Raw genomic sequence first — 16,673 nt, forward strand, 5'->3', positions numbered from 1 at the left:
GATGCACAACAACTCTTAATGACAGCTATTTCTAATCTGAATCTCAAGCAAAATGATGATGGTGTCTGGTATGTGGATTCTGGTGCTGCCGCCCATGTGACTGATGATGCAGGTAAACTCTCTAGTGCATCTCCATATTTAGCAAAAGGTTCTGTAGTTACAGGTGATGGCACTCACCACAAAATTACTCACATTGGTAATGCATATGTTTCTTTGCCGCATACTTCTCTTCCTTTACACAATGTTTTAGTCGTCCCTAATGTCAAGAAAAACATTATTTCAGTATCTAAACTCATTGATGACTCTTCCACATCAGTTGAATTCACTCCTTCCTCTGTTTTTGTCAAGGATCCTCTCACCAAGACGATATTCGCTGAAGGAATTCGTGAAGGCAACATGTACGTCCTCAAAGAAGCTCCTCTAGTGTCCAAGTCCAGTTCATCTGTTTCTTTTCCTATCAGTCCGAATGAAGTCAATTTGACTCAAATAGATATGTCGTCCATTTGGCATAATCGATTAGGCCATTGTAGTCATTCTTTTATTTCTAGCCTTGTTAATAATGGATTGTTGCACAAATCCAGTCTGAGACCTGTTAGTGAGTCAGGCATGTGCTCAAGCTGTTAACTTTGTAAGAGTCATGCCCTTCCTTTTAATTCCATCAATAAAAGAGCTTCTAAATTGTTTGAAACGATTTACTCTGATGTTTGGGGACCAGCTCCTGTCTCATCTCCTTCCGGCAGTAGATACTATGTCATTTTTGTTGATTCTTTTTCTCGCTATACATGGATACACTTCATAAAACACAAATCTGAAGTGTTTCGTTTGTTTAGCCAATTTCATGCCCTCCAAAATAAATTTTCATCCAACATAGTGCATTTTCAATGTGATGGTGGTGGTGAATATTTATCATCTGAATTTACTGAATACTTGCTAAATCATGGCATCACTAGACAAATATCTTGTCCACACACACCACAGCAAAATGGCATTGCAGAACGCAAGCACCGACACATTGTAGAGACTGCCTTAAGCATGCTCCATGACACTGATCTCCCTATGACTCTATGGACTGAGGCATTTCACACGGCCGTTTATGTTATAAATCGATTGCCTTTAGCTCTTCTCGCAGGGAAATCTCCTTTCTTTCTTTTGAATCATGAGCATCCTAAGTATGATGAGCTTCGGGTTTTTGGATGCATTTGCTATGTTCATGTTGATTCCAGCCTCCGGAACAAACTTCAGGCTTGGGCTATAATGTGTCAGTTTGTGGGCTATGCAGACCATTATCGAGGCTATAGGTGCTATAATCCCCTAACAGGCCGTATACATATTTCAAGACATGTTGTTTTTGATGAACTCAGATTGCAGTTTCACACTTCTTCCAAGGCTATTCATGATTCAGCGTCCAGACTATATGATCCATGGTTATGTGCTAATATCTTAGGCGATGGGATTCAACCGACCACTTTTCCAGCCCCTTCTGACAGTACTCACATTGAAGCAGAAATGTCTGATGCGCAGATGGATAGTACTCACATTGAAGCAGACATGTCTGATACTCAGATGGCTGATCCTCCTTTAGACAGATTTTCTGGCTTGGTTTATTCTCGTCGCACTCCTGCCTCTACTACTGATTCTGTCATTGTTCCTTCTCATCCACGAAGGTCCACTCGAGCGAGACATCCCGTGGATAGATGGATAAGCTATAACACTTTCACTTTGGATTTTCAGCTTTTTATGACCAGTTTGCATAAACAGACTGAACCAAAGTGTTATTCTCAGGCCTCTCAAAATTCCCGTTGGATTGAAGCCATGAATGAAGAAATGGAAGCCCTGAATGAATGTCAAACATGGGAAGTCGTTCCACGGCCAAGGGATAAGAATGTTGTTGGGTCTAAATGGGTTTATAAAATCAAATATAAACCAGATGGCAGTATTGATAGGTATAAAGCTCGTCTTGTGGCTAGAGGTTTCACTCAACAACATGGGGAAGATTATGATGAGACTTTCAGCCCTGTTGTTAAGATGAGTACCATTCGAGTTATTCTCTCTCTTGCTGTTACTTTTGGATGGTCATTACATCAACTTGATGTCAAAAATGCTTTTCTTCATGGTTTCCTCAAAGAGGACGTCTACATGGAACAGCCACCAGGATATGCTACTAATGATTCTAATCTATGGGTATGCAAGTTGCACAAGTCATTATATGGGTTAAAACAGGCTTCTCGTTCATGGTTTGAAAGGTTCTCCCTTCACATTCAAGAAGCTGGTTTTCAGAAGAGTGCTCTTGATCATTCTCTTTTTATCTATCACAAAGGAGGGATCACTACTTGGTTATTGATATATGTGGATGACATTGTTCTCACGGGAAATACTTCCTCTCATATCGTCCAAATCAAAGAAGTGTTAGAACAACACTTCAAAATGAAAGATCTCGGGGACCTCAGATATTTTTTTGGGTGTTGAATTAGACAGGACTGAGGATTCCCTCACTCTTTCTCAACACACGTATGCCCTTGATATTCTCACATCCTCTGGTATGTCTGATTGTAAGCCCATTAACACGCCCAGCGTTTTGCATGCAAAGTTGAACGTTTCAGATGGCAGTCCTGCATATCCTGTTCCAACCCTTTACCGCAGTATTGTTGGGAAACTTCAATATTTGACATTCACTCGGCCCGACATTGTATATGCTGTCAATCAAGTTTCCCAGTTTATGCATGCTCCCACAGACACTCATATGGAAGCTGTCAAGCGTATCTTACGTTATCTCAAGGGGACTATTGGCGATGGACTTACTTATAAACGCATGTCTCCTACTGTGGATGGTCATATTATCTCTACTTACACTGATGCTGATTGGGGAAGCGATCTTGATGAACGCCGATCTGTTTCTGGCTATTGTGTCTTTCTCAATTCTAATCTTGTCTGTTGGAGTAGTCGCAGACAACGCGCCATTGCAAAATCCAGCACAGAAGCTGAATATAGGGCCATGGCTGCTGGCACTGCCGATGCTACTTGGCTTCGTCACCTCCTTGGGGAATTATCTCTTCCTATTGCTCAATCTTCCATGCTGGTTGACAATCAAAGTGCCATTAAAATTTCATTCAATCCCATACTTCACAGTCGTACCAAGCACATTGAGATTGATCAACATTTCATTCGTCAGAAAATAGAAGATGAGGAAATCTCCCCTGCATATATACATACTTCTGAACAAGTTGCTGATCTTTTCACCAAAGGACTCACTGGATCACAGTTTTGGCATTTGAAGAACAAGTTGGGCATGATGAAAACTCATGCACAACTTGAGGGGGGATGTTAGAATTGTATTTGTATCGGATATGGATCCGATATTGGATCCATATCCGAGCGTATGCTTTCCCCATGCTTGGGCGGTGGCATACTTGTAATCCTGTATATTTTTCATGTATTTTGTTCAGTAGTGTTAGATCCTATATATATCTTATTAAGAGAGGGTCACGATACTTTTAACGTGCCCTACTTTCCATTTGGCATCCTCCTCTTCTCCCCCCTCTCCTTTCTTCTCTTTATTTTGTATTTTCAGATTGAAGGCTATTCTCCAAAGCTTGAAGGCGCACTATCTTGAAGCCCTATTCAGATTCTTTCATCTTGAAGCCCTATTCAGATTCTTTCAACCATAACATCCCGAAACATCTTGAAATAGAACATTTTTTGTAAATGGAACATCCTAAAATCATAACATATAAACCATAATATCTTGGAACTTCACAAAGATCAGGCCACAGGTACACAAAGGCCTTGAGCCTGTTTGACATATAAACCATGACATATAAATGAAGTCTGGGGAGAATTAGCTGAGACTCAAGACTAGAGGAGGACTGAGAAAAGGAGGCTGCAGCGAAGGTTGAGGAGTTGAGGGTAGGGTTTTTTCATTTTGGTTTGGGCTGCTTTTCTTTTGGACTGAAGAGATGGGCCTTCGAGCAAATGATTTCATTTTCAAAAATATAAGTTCATATTATATATAGGACCGGTTCGGTTGGGCCGGTTGGGTGGTTCTCACCCGAAACCGGAAACCGAACCGGTACCCGCTGGTTTTGAAAAATTAGAACCAAGAACCGAACCATACCCGCCGGTTACGATCCAAAATTAGCCGGTTGGGTCCGGTCCGGTCCGGGTTGGTTGGATCGTGGTTTTTTTGCTCACCCCTATATCCAGTAGTTCATTTTCAGGCTAGGAAGCAAAACTAGCCTGCCAATCATTTGCACTGTTTTTTTTTTATTTGCAGGGGGGAGGGGGGGGGTGTATTTTGTTGAGTCTAAAGGTGATTATTTACTTAGCTTTATTAGTGGCATATTCATGATTTATTTTTGTTATTACTAGTGGTGGCATGTTTGTATTTTATCTATGTCATGGCAAAATCTATTGATGTTTCCCCTCACACATGAGGTCGTAAGGGGCTATGTAAATCTCTCTACCCTTAATTCCTTTTTGTCTTCTTCCTTAAGATGAAAGGTTATTATTGTGCTAGGGCCCTAGGAATGTGAAAAGTGTCATTGTTTCTCCTTTCTTAATTCTTCTTCTTCTCTTACCTTGTTCTTGAATATCGTTTTAATCCTATGCCATCCATTTTTTTTTTGTTCTTTCTCATCTTCGCTTGCTCTTCTAGGTTCTTCATTTATTTCTTTTCCGCCTTTGTTGTTTAGAATGCTCTTTTCTTGTTCCAGTTTTACTTCATTCATCATGCTTTCTATTCATACAATATGGATTGTTACAGTAAAACACCATATTGCCTTTGCTGTACTACCCATTCTATTAGCATTCTTTTGTACATAACAGTTTCATTAGGGGTATTTTTTACCATGTTAGGTTTTTTTTTCTTTGTCTTGTAATGTACATAAAGGGGTTGACCCCCATAAACATGTATCTCCTTTTTGTTAAGGTGAAATGAAGCTCTCCTACCTGATCTTCTTTGCTGTTAAAATGGTATCAGGGCCTCATCAGCAGCGAGGAGAGGATCACTGCTGCTGTTAAGAGAATAGGAAGGGCATCGGTTTTGCAGGAGACTCGACTCAAAGGCTGAAGGGCGAGTTTGCGGGGTTGATGTCAGCATCCAACCTAACGCCTGGTCTGTGGTGGCTAAGATTGAAAAAAACCCTCTAGATATAGTGTTTTTAATGTATCGAACTATTCTCAACACAACACTCATGTGAACTGAACTGGTCACATGCTGAAATTTACTTGCAGTATGCACTACATGTGCAATATCCAGTCTAGTAATGGACAAGTACATCAATGATCCAATAAGCTGCCTATAAGGAGTTTGATGAACCAATAACACTTCATCTTTAACTCTCATTTTGGCATTAATCATTTCAGGAGTAGCGGATTTCTCATCTGTGATACTCAAGCATGCAACAATATCAACTACAAACTTGATTTGGGACAAAATATAACCTCTTGGCGAACAAGCTACTTTAATACCTAAGAAGTATCTTAAACAACCAAGGTCAGTCATATGCATGATGCATCTTCTAATGGTGAGGATACTAAGCCCAAGGATGATCACACTGGTATTAGTAGTTGTGGCCTTCACTTTCTAATCCTTCTCGAAGCTCTAGAACTTTGATTCCTCCTTATTTTGTATCCTATGAGTCTTTCTTACCTAAACATAATGCATTTTTTACATTGATTTACTCTTATGTTGAGCCGGAGTCCTATGTAGAGGCAACTGAAAAAGATGAGTGACAAAGAGCTATGGCTGAAGAAATAAGTGCACTTGAGAGGATGCTGATATGGGAATTGATAAAACCTCTACCAAGAAAAATATTGTTGGGAGCCAGTGAGTTTATAAGATAAAGACCAAGGCAGATGGGTCAATTGAAAGATATAAGGCAAGTTTAGTAGCAAAAGGTTATAATGAACAATATGGAATTGATTTCGCCTATGTCACATAGGTGCGGGTATGGGTGTGGCGATACGACACTTTAAAAAAACTTGGGTGCTGGGGTACGGTAGGGTATATATATATAATCTTTTTACCCAAGTTTGACTCAGACCTATGTCACATTAGGTGCGGGTGCAATCTTTTCTTTTTTTATCAGATCAGACCTAGGCGTGATTCAAATTTGGGTCAGATCCAAGCCTAATTCAAATCTGGTCTGGGTCGGATCCAAGAATGATTAAGTTATAACAATAAAAGTGTGCAATCGATCTTGTTTCCTTTATGGATGTGATCAGAAGGGTTTATTTATTAGAAAACGGATTTTGAATCACATGATTGTGACACGTAAACCAGGTTTTTGTCAAAAGCACCAAACATTAACCCATAAACAAATTCGGATCCGATATCGGTCCAAATCCGATCAACTTGAAAACCCTACCTTGTTAAAAGTCTGATTTTTTTAGTCTCCTATTATTGGATCCAACATTACCATACACATATCAACCTTGCTTCATTGGATCTAATTCGGACTTGGACTTTGATTCAGATCCATTGCACACACTTTCGATCAGATTTGGATCAAGCATGATCCAGCTTTCGGGTGTCAACTTGTCGGATCCCTGCTAAAATGGGTGGGTCCAAACCTAGATCCAACTAAGTTATGCAGTATTGGATTTGGATTCGAGTCTAACTGATTTTTCATAGGAAAAACCATACTCGGATCCAATAAGAATAACATAAACCAGTCTCAGTTGGTCCATACTCGATAAAATAATAAATTTTTAAATTTTTTACGTAAAAATTTTTGGATCTTAATCAAAACTCAAGTTGAACCTAGGTTTAATTTAAAACTTCATAAACCACACTTGGCTCATCGAACCCCTTCTTTGCAACCAAACCCTGACCCTATAGGATCCGGTATGGGTTGGGTCGGGTCATACATGATCTGCTGACAACCCCAATCCAACCAATGTTTAACCGTGTTAATGGGACATTAAAATCCCTAATCTTTGGCCGTTTCCACTCTTCGAAGAGGAAGAACAAAGAAACACTAAACCTCCCTCCTCTCTTTCCCTGAGCTCTAGGGTTCCTCTCTGATCTTCTCTGCAACAAGAGGGATGGGGCGAGTGAGGACGAAGACAGTGAAGAAATCGTCGAGGCAGGTGATCGAGCGGTACTACTCGAGGATGACCCTCGACTTTCACACCAACAAGAAGATCTTGGAGGTGGTGGCCATCATCCCCTCTGAACGCCTCCGCAATAAGATCGCGGGGTTCTCCACCCATCTCATGAAGCGCATCTAGCTCGGCCCCGTCCACGACATCTCCCTGATGCGAAGAAGAAGAACAAGGAGCTGCTGATGCTGTTGCATCTCTCTCTCTCTCCATGCGAAGAAAAACGATGAGGTACCCACTCTCTCTCTCTCTCGTTGCTTCTTCGTCTTCTCTCCTTGTTCTTCTTGTTATCCCGCTGGTTAGGGTGGAGTCAGAGGAAAATAGCAAGAGAGAGTTGGGGTTCAGGTTGGGTTTCAGTTGGACCTGACCTGACCCCGGCCCAACACACAACCCTCTCTCTCTCTCTCTCTGACGTGTTTGCTGCACCCAATGTGGCACTCACACTTGAACCTGCATCGCATCACATCGACAAGGGTGCGAGGGCCCTTTTGCCGAGTCCCTATGACATAGGATTTCATTGAAACCTTTGCTCCAGTAGCACATATAACCACTATTCGTACATTGCTCGTTGTGGTTGCAGTATGAGAGTGGAGTCTATTGCAGTTGGATGTCAAAAATGCCTTCTTGAATGGTGATCTAAAAGAGATGTACATGGAGCTGCCACAAGGATATTCAAACCCAGAGGGTAGAGTTTGTAGAGTACGCAGAGCACTATGTAGACCCAAACTGACACCACAAGCTTAGTTTGAGAGGTTTAGAAATCCTTTGGATTTGAGCAAAGCTACCTTGATCCTGCCTTGTTTGTGTCTTCCTCTGTACTGGAAAAATGCATATTACTTCTCTATGTCGATGATATGATTCTCACAGGAGATGACTTGGAGAGAGTTGAGGAGACCAAAAAGTTGGCTAGCTTGTTTGAAATGCCTTGTTTGTGTCTTCCTCTGTATTGGAAAAATGCATATTACTTCTCTATGTAGATGATATGATTCTCACAGGAGATGACTTGGAAAGAGTTTAGGAGACTAAAAAGTTGGCTAGCTTGTTTGAAATGAAAGATCTGGGGCGTCTGAAATATTTTCTTGGTCTAAAGCTAGCATACTCTCGAAGGGGATTGTACGTGTCCCAACATAAGTATGCAATAATTTTGGTGATAAAGGCAAGGCTGGCAGATGATTTAAAGAGTCATTTCTCCTATGGAAGCAAATTTGAGGATGAGAGCCTCATGATGTGGAGCTAAAGAATCCTATAGTATTCAGACAATTGGTTGGAAGCTTTATATACTTGACTATATCCAGGCCAAATATTACCTATGCCGTTCATGTGGTCAGACAATTTATGAATGCTCTCATGATAGCTCATTTAGCCACAATACTCAGAATTATCAGATATGTGAGAGACACTATGCACTATGATATGTTCTTTTCATCATCATTTGCCATAGTTCTGAGAGCCATTTGTGTTGCTGATTTGGGAGGCTCTACTTAGGATTGTCTTTCTGCTACTAGTTTTTGTATTTTTCTTGAAAGCTCTCTAATCACATGAAACAACAAGAAACAACAAAGGGTTTCCTTATCCACAATAGAAGCAGATTATAGATCTATGACTCAAGTCACTGCTGAGATTACTTGGATACGATGGTTATTGGGTGAGTTGGGAGCCTCAATTGTTAACAAAACTTCCTTATATTGTGACAATATGAGTGCTATTCATATTACAAAGAATCCAAAGTATCATGAGCGAACCAAGCACATTGAAATAAATTGTCATTATACAAGGAAGGCCTATAAAGATGGAGTCATTGCTCTAAAACATGAGCTCAAAGAATAAGATCTTAGATGTTTTTACTAAGAGTTTTGCTCATTCACATCTCAACTCATTTCTTTGCAAACTCGAAATGATTCCATTGCATCATCCCAAGTTTGATGGGGAGTGTTAAGAGTTATGTAAAACACCATATTTTCTTTTCTGAATTACCCATTCTATTAGCATTCTTTCGTACGTAACAGTTTCATTAGGTGTATTTTTTGTTAAAATATGTAATCTCATATGTAATCTTTTTGTTATGTATTCTAGTTAGGTTAGGTTAGAATCTAATTAGGTTAGATATTATTTTTTGTTTTTTGGACCTTTTTAGACCTCATTACCTTTTGACTGTTTTTTGAACAAAGTCAAAAAGTCAATGACTCCCTCTATTGCGCTTTGTGTGGTATAAATATGGGGTCATCCCCCCTTGTAAAGATTAACTTTTGTGTGGGTGTTCTCCCACTTGAATGAAATATATTTTCTTTCCTCTTTGCTTTGCATACTCTTTTTGGGTATTTTGTATGAACCCTAGTGGTTCTTGTGAGTGTACTATTTATGAACCTTCGTGGTTCGTGTGAGAGATCTTTTGAGAGTATCATGTGAAGATCCGATTGTGGATTTCATCTTCTTACATTTTTTGCCATGTTAGGTTTTCTTTTTATTTGTCTTGTAATGTACATAAAGGGGTTGACCCCCATAAACACGTATCTCCTTTTTGCTAACGTGAAATGAATCTCTCCTAACTGTTCTTCTTTGCTGTTAAAATGGATCAAGGCTGTAAGAAGCGTATCGATGTCCACATCGGACAGGCCCAAAATAGGATAAACTCTCATAATGTATTGTATAAATTTTCAAGATTTTTTTTTTAAATTCAATAAATAAAAAATGCAAAAATTCTAAAAATTAGAATTCAAGAAACAATGTTTTAACTAATCCAAACCAATATATCTCATAACAAATTAACAATCAGCTATATGAAACACTGAGAACACAAGAACCAAGATAATAAGCAGTTGATGACATTTATGACTAATAAGAAAAATGCAAATCATCTAATATATTAAACAAAAGAAAAATATAATGTTGCCAGATTGCAAGATAACATTTGAAATGACTGCTAATCTTGAGCCAACTCCCAGCTATCTGTATTGTGCTTCCTGTGATTGGGAAGCACAATTACTTGAAGATTGCCAATTATCGAGAAGCTTGCTTCATGCTTCTGAAGTGAACTTCCTCATTCTTTGGAAGTGATCTTCCTACTTTAACTCGAGTTATTTTGCATTCCTAATCTTAGTTGCTGTCTAATATTTGATGCCTTAGTTATGGTTTAGTTATTATTGTTGATTATTGAAGAAAGAGTAAGAGTCACATGATCACATCTTTAATCCAATATGAAAGGCCAAATCTCTCTCTCTCTCTCTTTCTCTCTCTCTCAAGGTGAGTGTTTTTTTCCCTTTTCAACTCAATTGGTTGGCATTCATCCAGTTGTGTTCAGCATTGTTTTCAATAGTGTGAATACTTCCTCAATGGTACTGTAACGCCCCAAAATTTATCCCAGATTTTTCAGATTTTTTTTAAGGCAGCAGAAATATTCAAATTTAAACAACTAAACATTTCAGGCGCGTCAGAGGAATCCTCAAAACAATTACCATTTATTTCATTACTAATAAAAGTTTAAAACATAATATCGGAGTTCGAAAACTAAATGACATAATTACAATAACCAAATTAAAATTTAACGTCCGATGTGACCGGGTTTTCCCAAATATGAACCTAGTAGCTTAAAGACACTGGAGTTTCTCAAAATTTTGAATCATACCACCTGAGTAGTAGATCCCCAACCATTCATACCTTAAATGGGTATGTTAACGAAAACTTTATCCATTTAATTGTGCAGACTCACCCAGAGTGCTTCGGTACCTTTAAACCGTCAAGCACAAATGCCCCGGTACCTTTAAACCAGTCGGGTAACAGAATTATAGTATTTTAATTTACATGTGTATTCACTCTATAAACTCGAGGGCTACGGGTGACCCTCAACACCGTGACTTGACACTTATGCGCCATAGTACACTGACCCTCAGGCTGGATTACGAGATCATCATTTATATATATATATATATATATATATATATATATATATATATATATATATTCTTTTGTGGCCATCTGCCTCAACATACCATTAGGTTTTAAACTTGCAGCGTCCCAACACAGGGTGACGTGCGCTGACAACTCTTGCCAAATAAGTAGAGATCCATTTGTTTCCTTTAGGGAGTATGCAGTGTAATCTCAAAGATTTGGTAATACATCTATATGCCTTTCTCCAAACACATTCACATTTGAACATTCCATAAGATATGCATTTGATAATTTCAGAAAATATGTGGTTTATTAGGCATTTGAACTTCAGAAAAATATGCAGCTTAACATGCATTTGAACAATAGAGAATAAGCAGCTTAATAGGCATTTGAACATAAGAGAATATGCAGCTTAATAGGTATTTGATCCTCAGCAAATATGTTGATAAATCACAACTGAATATGCGGCTTAGTATGCATTTTGAGCATCTACTTCATATGCAGTTTGAAAATGCATTTGAACCTTCAACTTAATATGCATCTAAATGTGCAATTGAACATTTCAGAGAGTATGCAGCTTCACTTATATATATCACCTGTATACTTCCATAAGGATGCCCTAATTTGTGTAGTATGAGTATGTCATCACTGAGCGTGAGAGAGCCGCAGGATTGTAAAAACATTTTCACATGAACGTGCATATTTATTTGTCTATATATACACAAAGATGGTGCAGAAAGATGTAGTTTAAGATGCAGAAAGACAGGCACATAGCGGGGTTTACAATATAGAAGCTGCAACCACATATCGATGTGGCTTCAAATGCTGAAAATGAAGGTCGATTTCCAATATGCATGAAGATACAGAAAATGCAGACATACAGTTTGAACTAGCATCTAAAGACACAGACGCATGCTTCTTATATTTTAATTGACCCATTTTACATTCTGTACATGCTTCTATGCTAAAAAAAAAATCGATATGTGCCAGCCCACAATCTGGAACATGCGATAACCTGAGTATTAAAAATTTAGAACATACGATAATTTAAGCATGGGAAAATACTCAGAACATGCAATAATTTGAACATTAAAATGTTAGTATCTGCAATAGTTTAAGCAAGGAAAATAATCAGAACCTGCGATTTCCATTTCAAAACATGGGGTAATTCAAGCATGGAAAAAAAATCAGAACATGCCATAATCTTAGCATTAAAATTTTGGAATACATGACTCGGAAGTAAATACATCTATTAGTATGCAGCAAGACAGTATCTTTAATAAAAAAAAAATTCCATATAGAGATGGTAAAACCAAGCAGGGGTGTTAAACATGGAGCAACACCGGCTTCGGCTTACACGTCCACGGGAATCGAACCCCTACTGCCCGTCTAACAGTCAAGGAGCGTTCCAACTATGCTACCCAAAGTCCAAACCCAAACACAGAAACTGAGATTAAACATAAAGGACCATTTCGAAAATATAAACATGCCGAAATATAAATTAGCCATTGTAATTGCCGAAGTAAATCCCTTCTTTTTTTAGTGATGAAAACAGCGTACAGTTTAATTGGTCATTGTAATCACAGCCAAGGCTTTTAATTTTGCCCAATTATCCCCAAAACAAAACTCTCATTCCTATCATTTGATAAATAGAACTCAGAGAGGAAAAAAAACGCAGTGCAGGGATTTCCCCTGTTTTTTTTTTAACAGTAAAAGCTTTCAGATGGGTCCTCTTGCATACTTTACACAGAGCACTACTGAAAAATCATGGAAACTCTTACCTCTATTGAATCTTTATTTCCTTCACTGTTTTCCTATCTTGTCTGGTTGGGGCTTCCGTTTGTCAACATAGTAGATGTCTTCATTCATTGTACTTCGTTTAGTAATTGTGAATACTTGTTGAAATTAATGGAATCTCTGAATCATTTATTTACATGTAACTATTCATGGGATTGTCGTTTGTCAATACCATGAACAGTTTTTCGAGGGGATTCTGGGCAAGCACAGGAAATAATCCAGATCCCTTCAAAAAACTATTGTTGAAGGAACACTATGAATGAAAGCTGTAATGCCTAGTAGTAGTATTTCCCAGGTCGCCTTGTGGATGTCATAGCTAAGATTTTATCCCTATAAAAAACTTTGACTGTAAAGTTGACCATTCTAAACAGGTGATCTTTCTTCTCTTCTGATTGAACAATGCTGTCATTGTAGGTCCAGCAGTTTACAATGTGCATCTTGCAGTTTTGGTCTCATGTGTTTGAAGATCATGGATATCTTAATCTTTGCTATACGTTACGGAGTCTGTTTAAATAAACCTTTTTTTATTCCTGTTTATAATGTTTTAAGGATATGTAGATAACAGAATATCTTCCCTTATAGGTACATTGAACATATTTCAGAATTCCTCTATTTGGTTGATTTTTTGGTTTCTTCTGATAGTTTGGAAGTCCAATAGCATTGGCAATATCTTACTCTTCTCTTGGTTTCATTTCTAGGTGCAAGGGTTGTATTTTGGGATCTGAGGGAGTCATTCCTTTTCCATTTATATCGTGGCAATGTAGAAAATGCTCGTTTGGAAACTGTTTTGGAGCAACTTGATACTGTATGATCATCTAGCCACCAAATGTTGGATTTGAACCTTACAAATGTGTTTGGCATAGTTTATTTACTATGCTAGTAGGTTTGATGAGTATTCTTTGAATGCATTAGAATTCATGAAGGTTAGCATGGTTTTTATAAACTGTTGAAAACACATTTTGGAATCATTTTTGACTCATGATCCAAAGGCCAGCTCTTGCCTGTGGAGTTTAGATCTATGTAAATCCAGACTGTGCCACAATAAGATCATGATTTGTTACCACAACACACACATACTGGAATATATATATATATATATATATATATATATATATATATATATATATATATATATATTATGTATGTATCTATCTATGTATAGGGTTTATTTTGGTACTAATGAGGTACAGAACTATTGAGCTGGAAATCATAAGTTCAAACTGTATCAACTTAATTTGACCATATAGATGTGTTCAGCATGGTTTGTTTGCTAAGGACCATATATATATAAGAGAGAGAGAGAGAGAGAGAGAGAGAGAGAGAGAGAGCTATCCAATCAAAGGAAAGTCCAAAATCTACAATCAATGATGATTGTATGGCTCTCCAACAATTGAGCGTGTACATTGATTGGATTTTATATATTTGATTTCTAATTTTCTATAGTTTATTTAGTAAGAAATATGTTTTAGATGATAATGTTTGGACATTTATGCTTGTTTTTTTGGAACATGAAACATCAACAGCTTGCAATGCATCTAAAATTTTTCAACATAAAATATTGTGGCTATGTTACTTGGGACATTGACATGGGTGCCGGTGTCAGACAGGGCGGGTTTTGAAAATCTAGATACGACACACCTATATATATAAGAGGAGAAAAAGAGAGAAAAGTAATTAAGAAAAATAAAACACATTTTAAAAGAAAAAAAAGAGTAGACATCCTCGATTTTTTCTTTCCTTTATGGGGCAGCACACAAATCAAAATTGTGAAAAAAGTGAGATTTCTTAAATGGATCTAAGCAGTGCTCAACTATGGTAACGACAAGAGTAGTTTTGCCAACTAGCTTGACTCCTTTAGCAACTAGAGATAGAGGGGGGTTGGGGATCTTTGTGTATAGTAAAGGAGCATGTTGACTCTTTTTTGTGGAGTTAGGACCCAATAAAATATATGGAGAGAAAATACAGTTTAAACAAGGTTGACCTAAAGTGTTTGACATCAGATACTTCATGTTTAACAATTTAAAACATTCAAAAGTTTTGGACACATGACATTGAGTGTCCAATTTTTCTTAGACACTTCTATGCTGAGAAATAAAGCGTCCATGAAGTGTCTAAGAGTGTCTATGTTGGTGTATGTGTCCAAGTGTCGAACATTGACATGTTGACCCTTCAAAAGCTGTCACATAGGTGCGGGTGTCGGTGAGGCGATACGACACTTTAAAAAAACTTGGGTGCATGAGGGTATATATATATATATATATATATATATTGGACGGACTTGGCTCTGTATACCCAGATTGATTCAAACCCGGGTTTACTTTGACCCCGGTCTGAATCTGACTGAGTCAAAGTAAACCCAATAGACCCAAGTCCAAATATGGGAGAAGCAAAAGGTGCAAATTTCAACAAAAGAATACTCTTGTAATAACCTCATTTTTTATCGTAAAATCATACTTACTTTTTTATGGGCCTAGGATCCGTGTTTAGGATCCAAGATCCACAATGGAAAAAAAAAATATATATATATATATATATAAAGGTTATACATGTATATAAAAGAAAAAAACAAAACTAAAATAAAAAATTTACTATCAAATGAATGCAAATGCATGAGGATCCGCAGTTGGATCCACTTGGATCCAACCTGCAGATCCATTTTGCAAGGATGCCGCAGATCCAGAATCCAGACCGCGTCTAGATCTCAGATCTTGGTCTCGATCCCGGACCCAAGCCACGCCCCGCATAACCTTAGTTAAAAAAAAAATGTAACACAACACTAACGTTGTGCTGGCCTGATAAAGAGGGCGTTAGGGTTCAAAATGAACCCTAACGCAAGCCGATGGTGGGGGGGGGGAGTGCGCAACCGCTAAGAAGGAGGGGGGGGGGCTAACCGCCTCCTTCCTTTTCGGGAGACCCCCCTACTTAACACCCCTGCTACTACCCTCTTCCCCCACTCTCCTCTCTTCCTTTTCTCTCTTTGTCTCCCTGTATTCCTGCCTCTTCCCCCGTATTTTCTCTCGGTTGGATGCCGATGACCTTCGAGTCGTCGGCAACCTCGATTGACACTTCGCCTCCTCCTACGGCTCCCTTTCCACGGCCTTGCTTCTCGGTGGCCATCGATCGCCGATGACCTTCGAGCATCGGCGACATCCCCTTCTCGCAACAGTCGCAGCCCCCAAGCGCCGGTTTGAGGTACGGGTACCCTCTTATGAGAATGGATGAGAAATCGAACCCCGATTCAATTTTGTGCTGTTTTTCGGATGGAATCCAAGGGAGAGGCGTTTTCATGGGGGATTCCTCCGCGAAGCATGGGGGATGACCCATGGATCGTCCCCACCCATGGCTGGTTTTTCAATTTTTTTCTTCATCCTTAAAAAAAAAGGAAAACCTTGTTTCGGATGTTGTTAGGCTCCAGCCGACCCACGGTCGGCTGAGCCTGGTGGGCAGTCAGGCCCAGCCGACTGGGTGGCTGGGGGGGGGGAAGACAGGCTGGATCAGTTTCGCGGCAGACTCAACCGACTGAGTCATGCCCTATAAAAAAAAAGAGGTAAAGTTTTAAATAAAACTTTTCAACTTAGTGGTGGGTGTGGCTGCCAGACCCCGACAGCCTGTGACAGGCAGTGTCCAGGCCCAGTCGGGGCCGTGTGGCACCCTGTCAGCTCCAATAGACCTTCGGCTGGGTGTTGGCTTGTCTATTTTGCAAAAAAAAAAATTTAATGTATTATATTTTTGCGCCAAATCTGAAAGTTTAAATAGTATATAGATACGACATTTCAAAATTTGTATTATACGCATGTCGTAGGCTTTTTATACATGCTAAGGGTGAAATTTTTCACATATTTTGTCGTGGTATGACATGCTTAAGTTATGTGCCGTTACAACTTGCATTT

At 38.8% G+C, this 16,673-nt stretch overlaps 1 protein-coding gene across 2 annotated transcripts in view; it reads left to right on the plus strand.

Moving 5' to 3' along the window:
* Window positions 1-16,673, plus strand: part of LOC149842698 (DNA topoisomerase 4 subunit B (DUF810)) — a 225,630-nt gene that overhangs the window by 172,560 nt on the left and 36,397 nt on the right. For both annotated transcript variants that reach the window (XM_089999370.1, XM_089999371.1), the window contains one exon: window positions 13,482-13,588. In XM_089999370.1, the coding sequence (XP_089855496.1) occupies window positions 13,482-13,588 (107 nt within the window). The remainder of the gene's footprint in view (window positions 1-13,481; window positions 13,589-16,673) is intronic.

The sequence above is a fragment of the Nuphar pumila genome, chromosome 3, assembly GCF_984573655.1.
Source record: "Nuphar pumila chromosome 3, dmNupPumi1.hap1.1, whole genome shotgun sequence".
In the NCBI taxonomy this organism is placed as follows: Eukaryota; Viridiplantae; Streptophyta; class Magnoliopsida; order Nymphaeales; family Nymphaeaceae; genus Nuphar; species Nuphar pumila.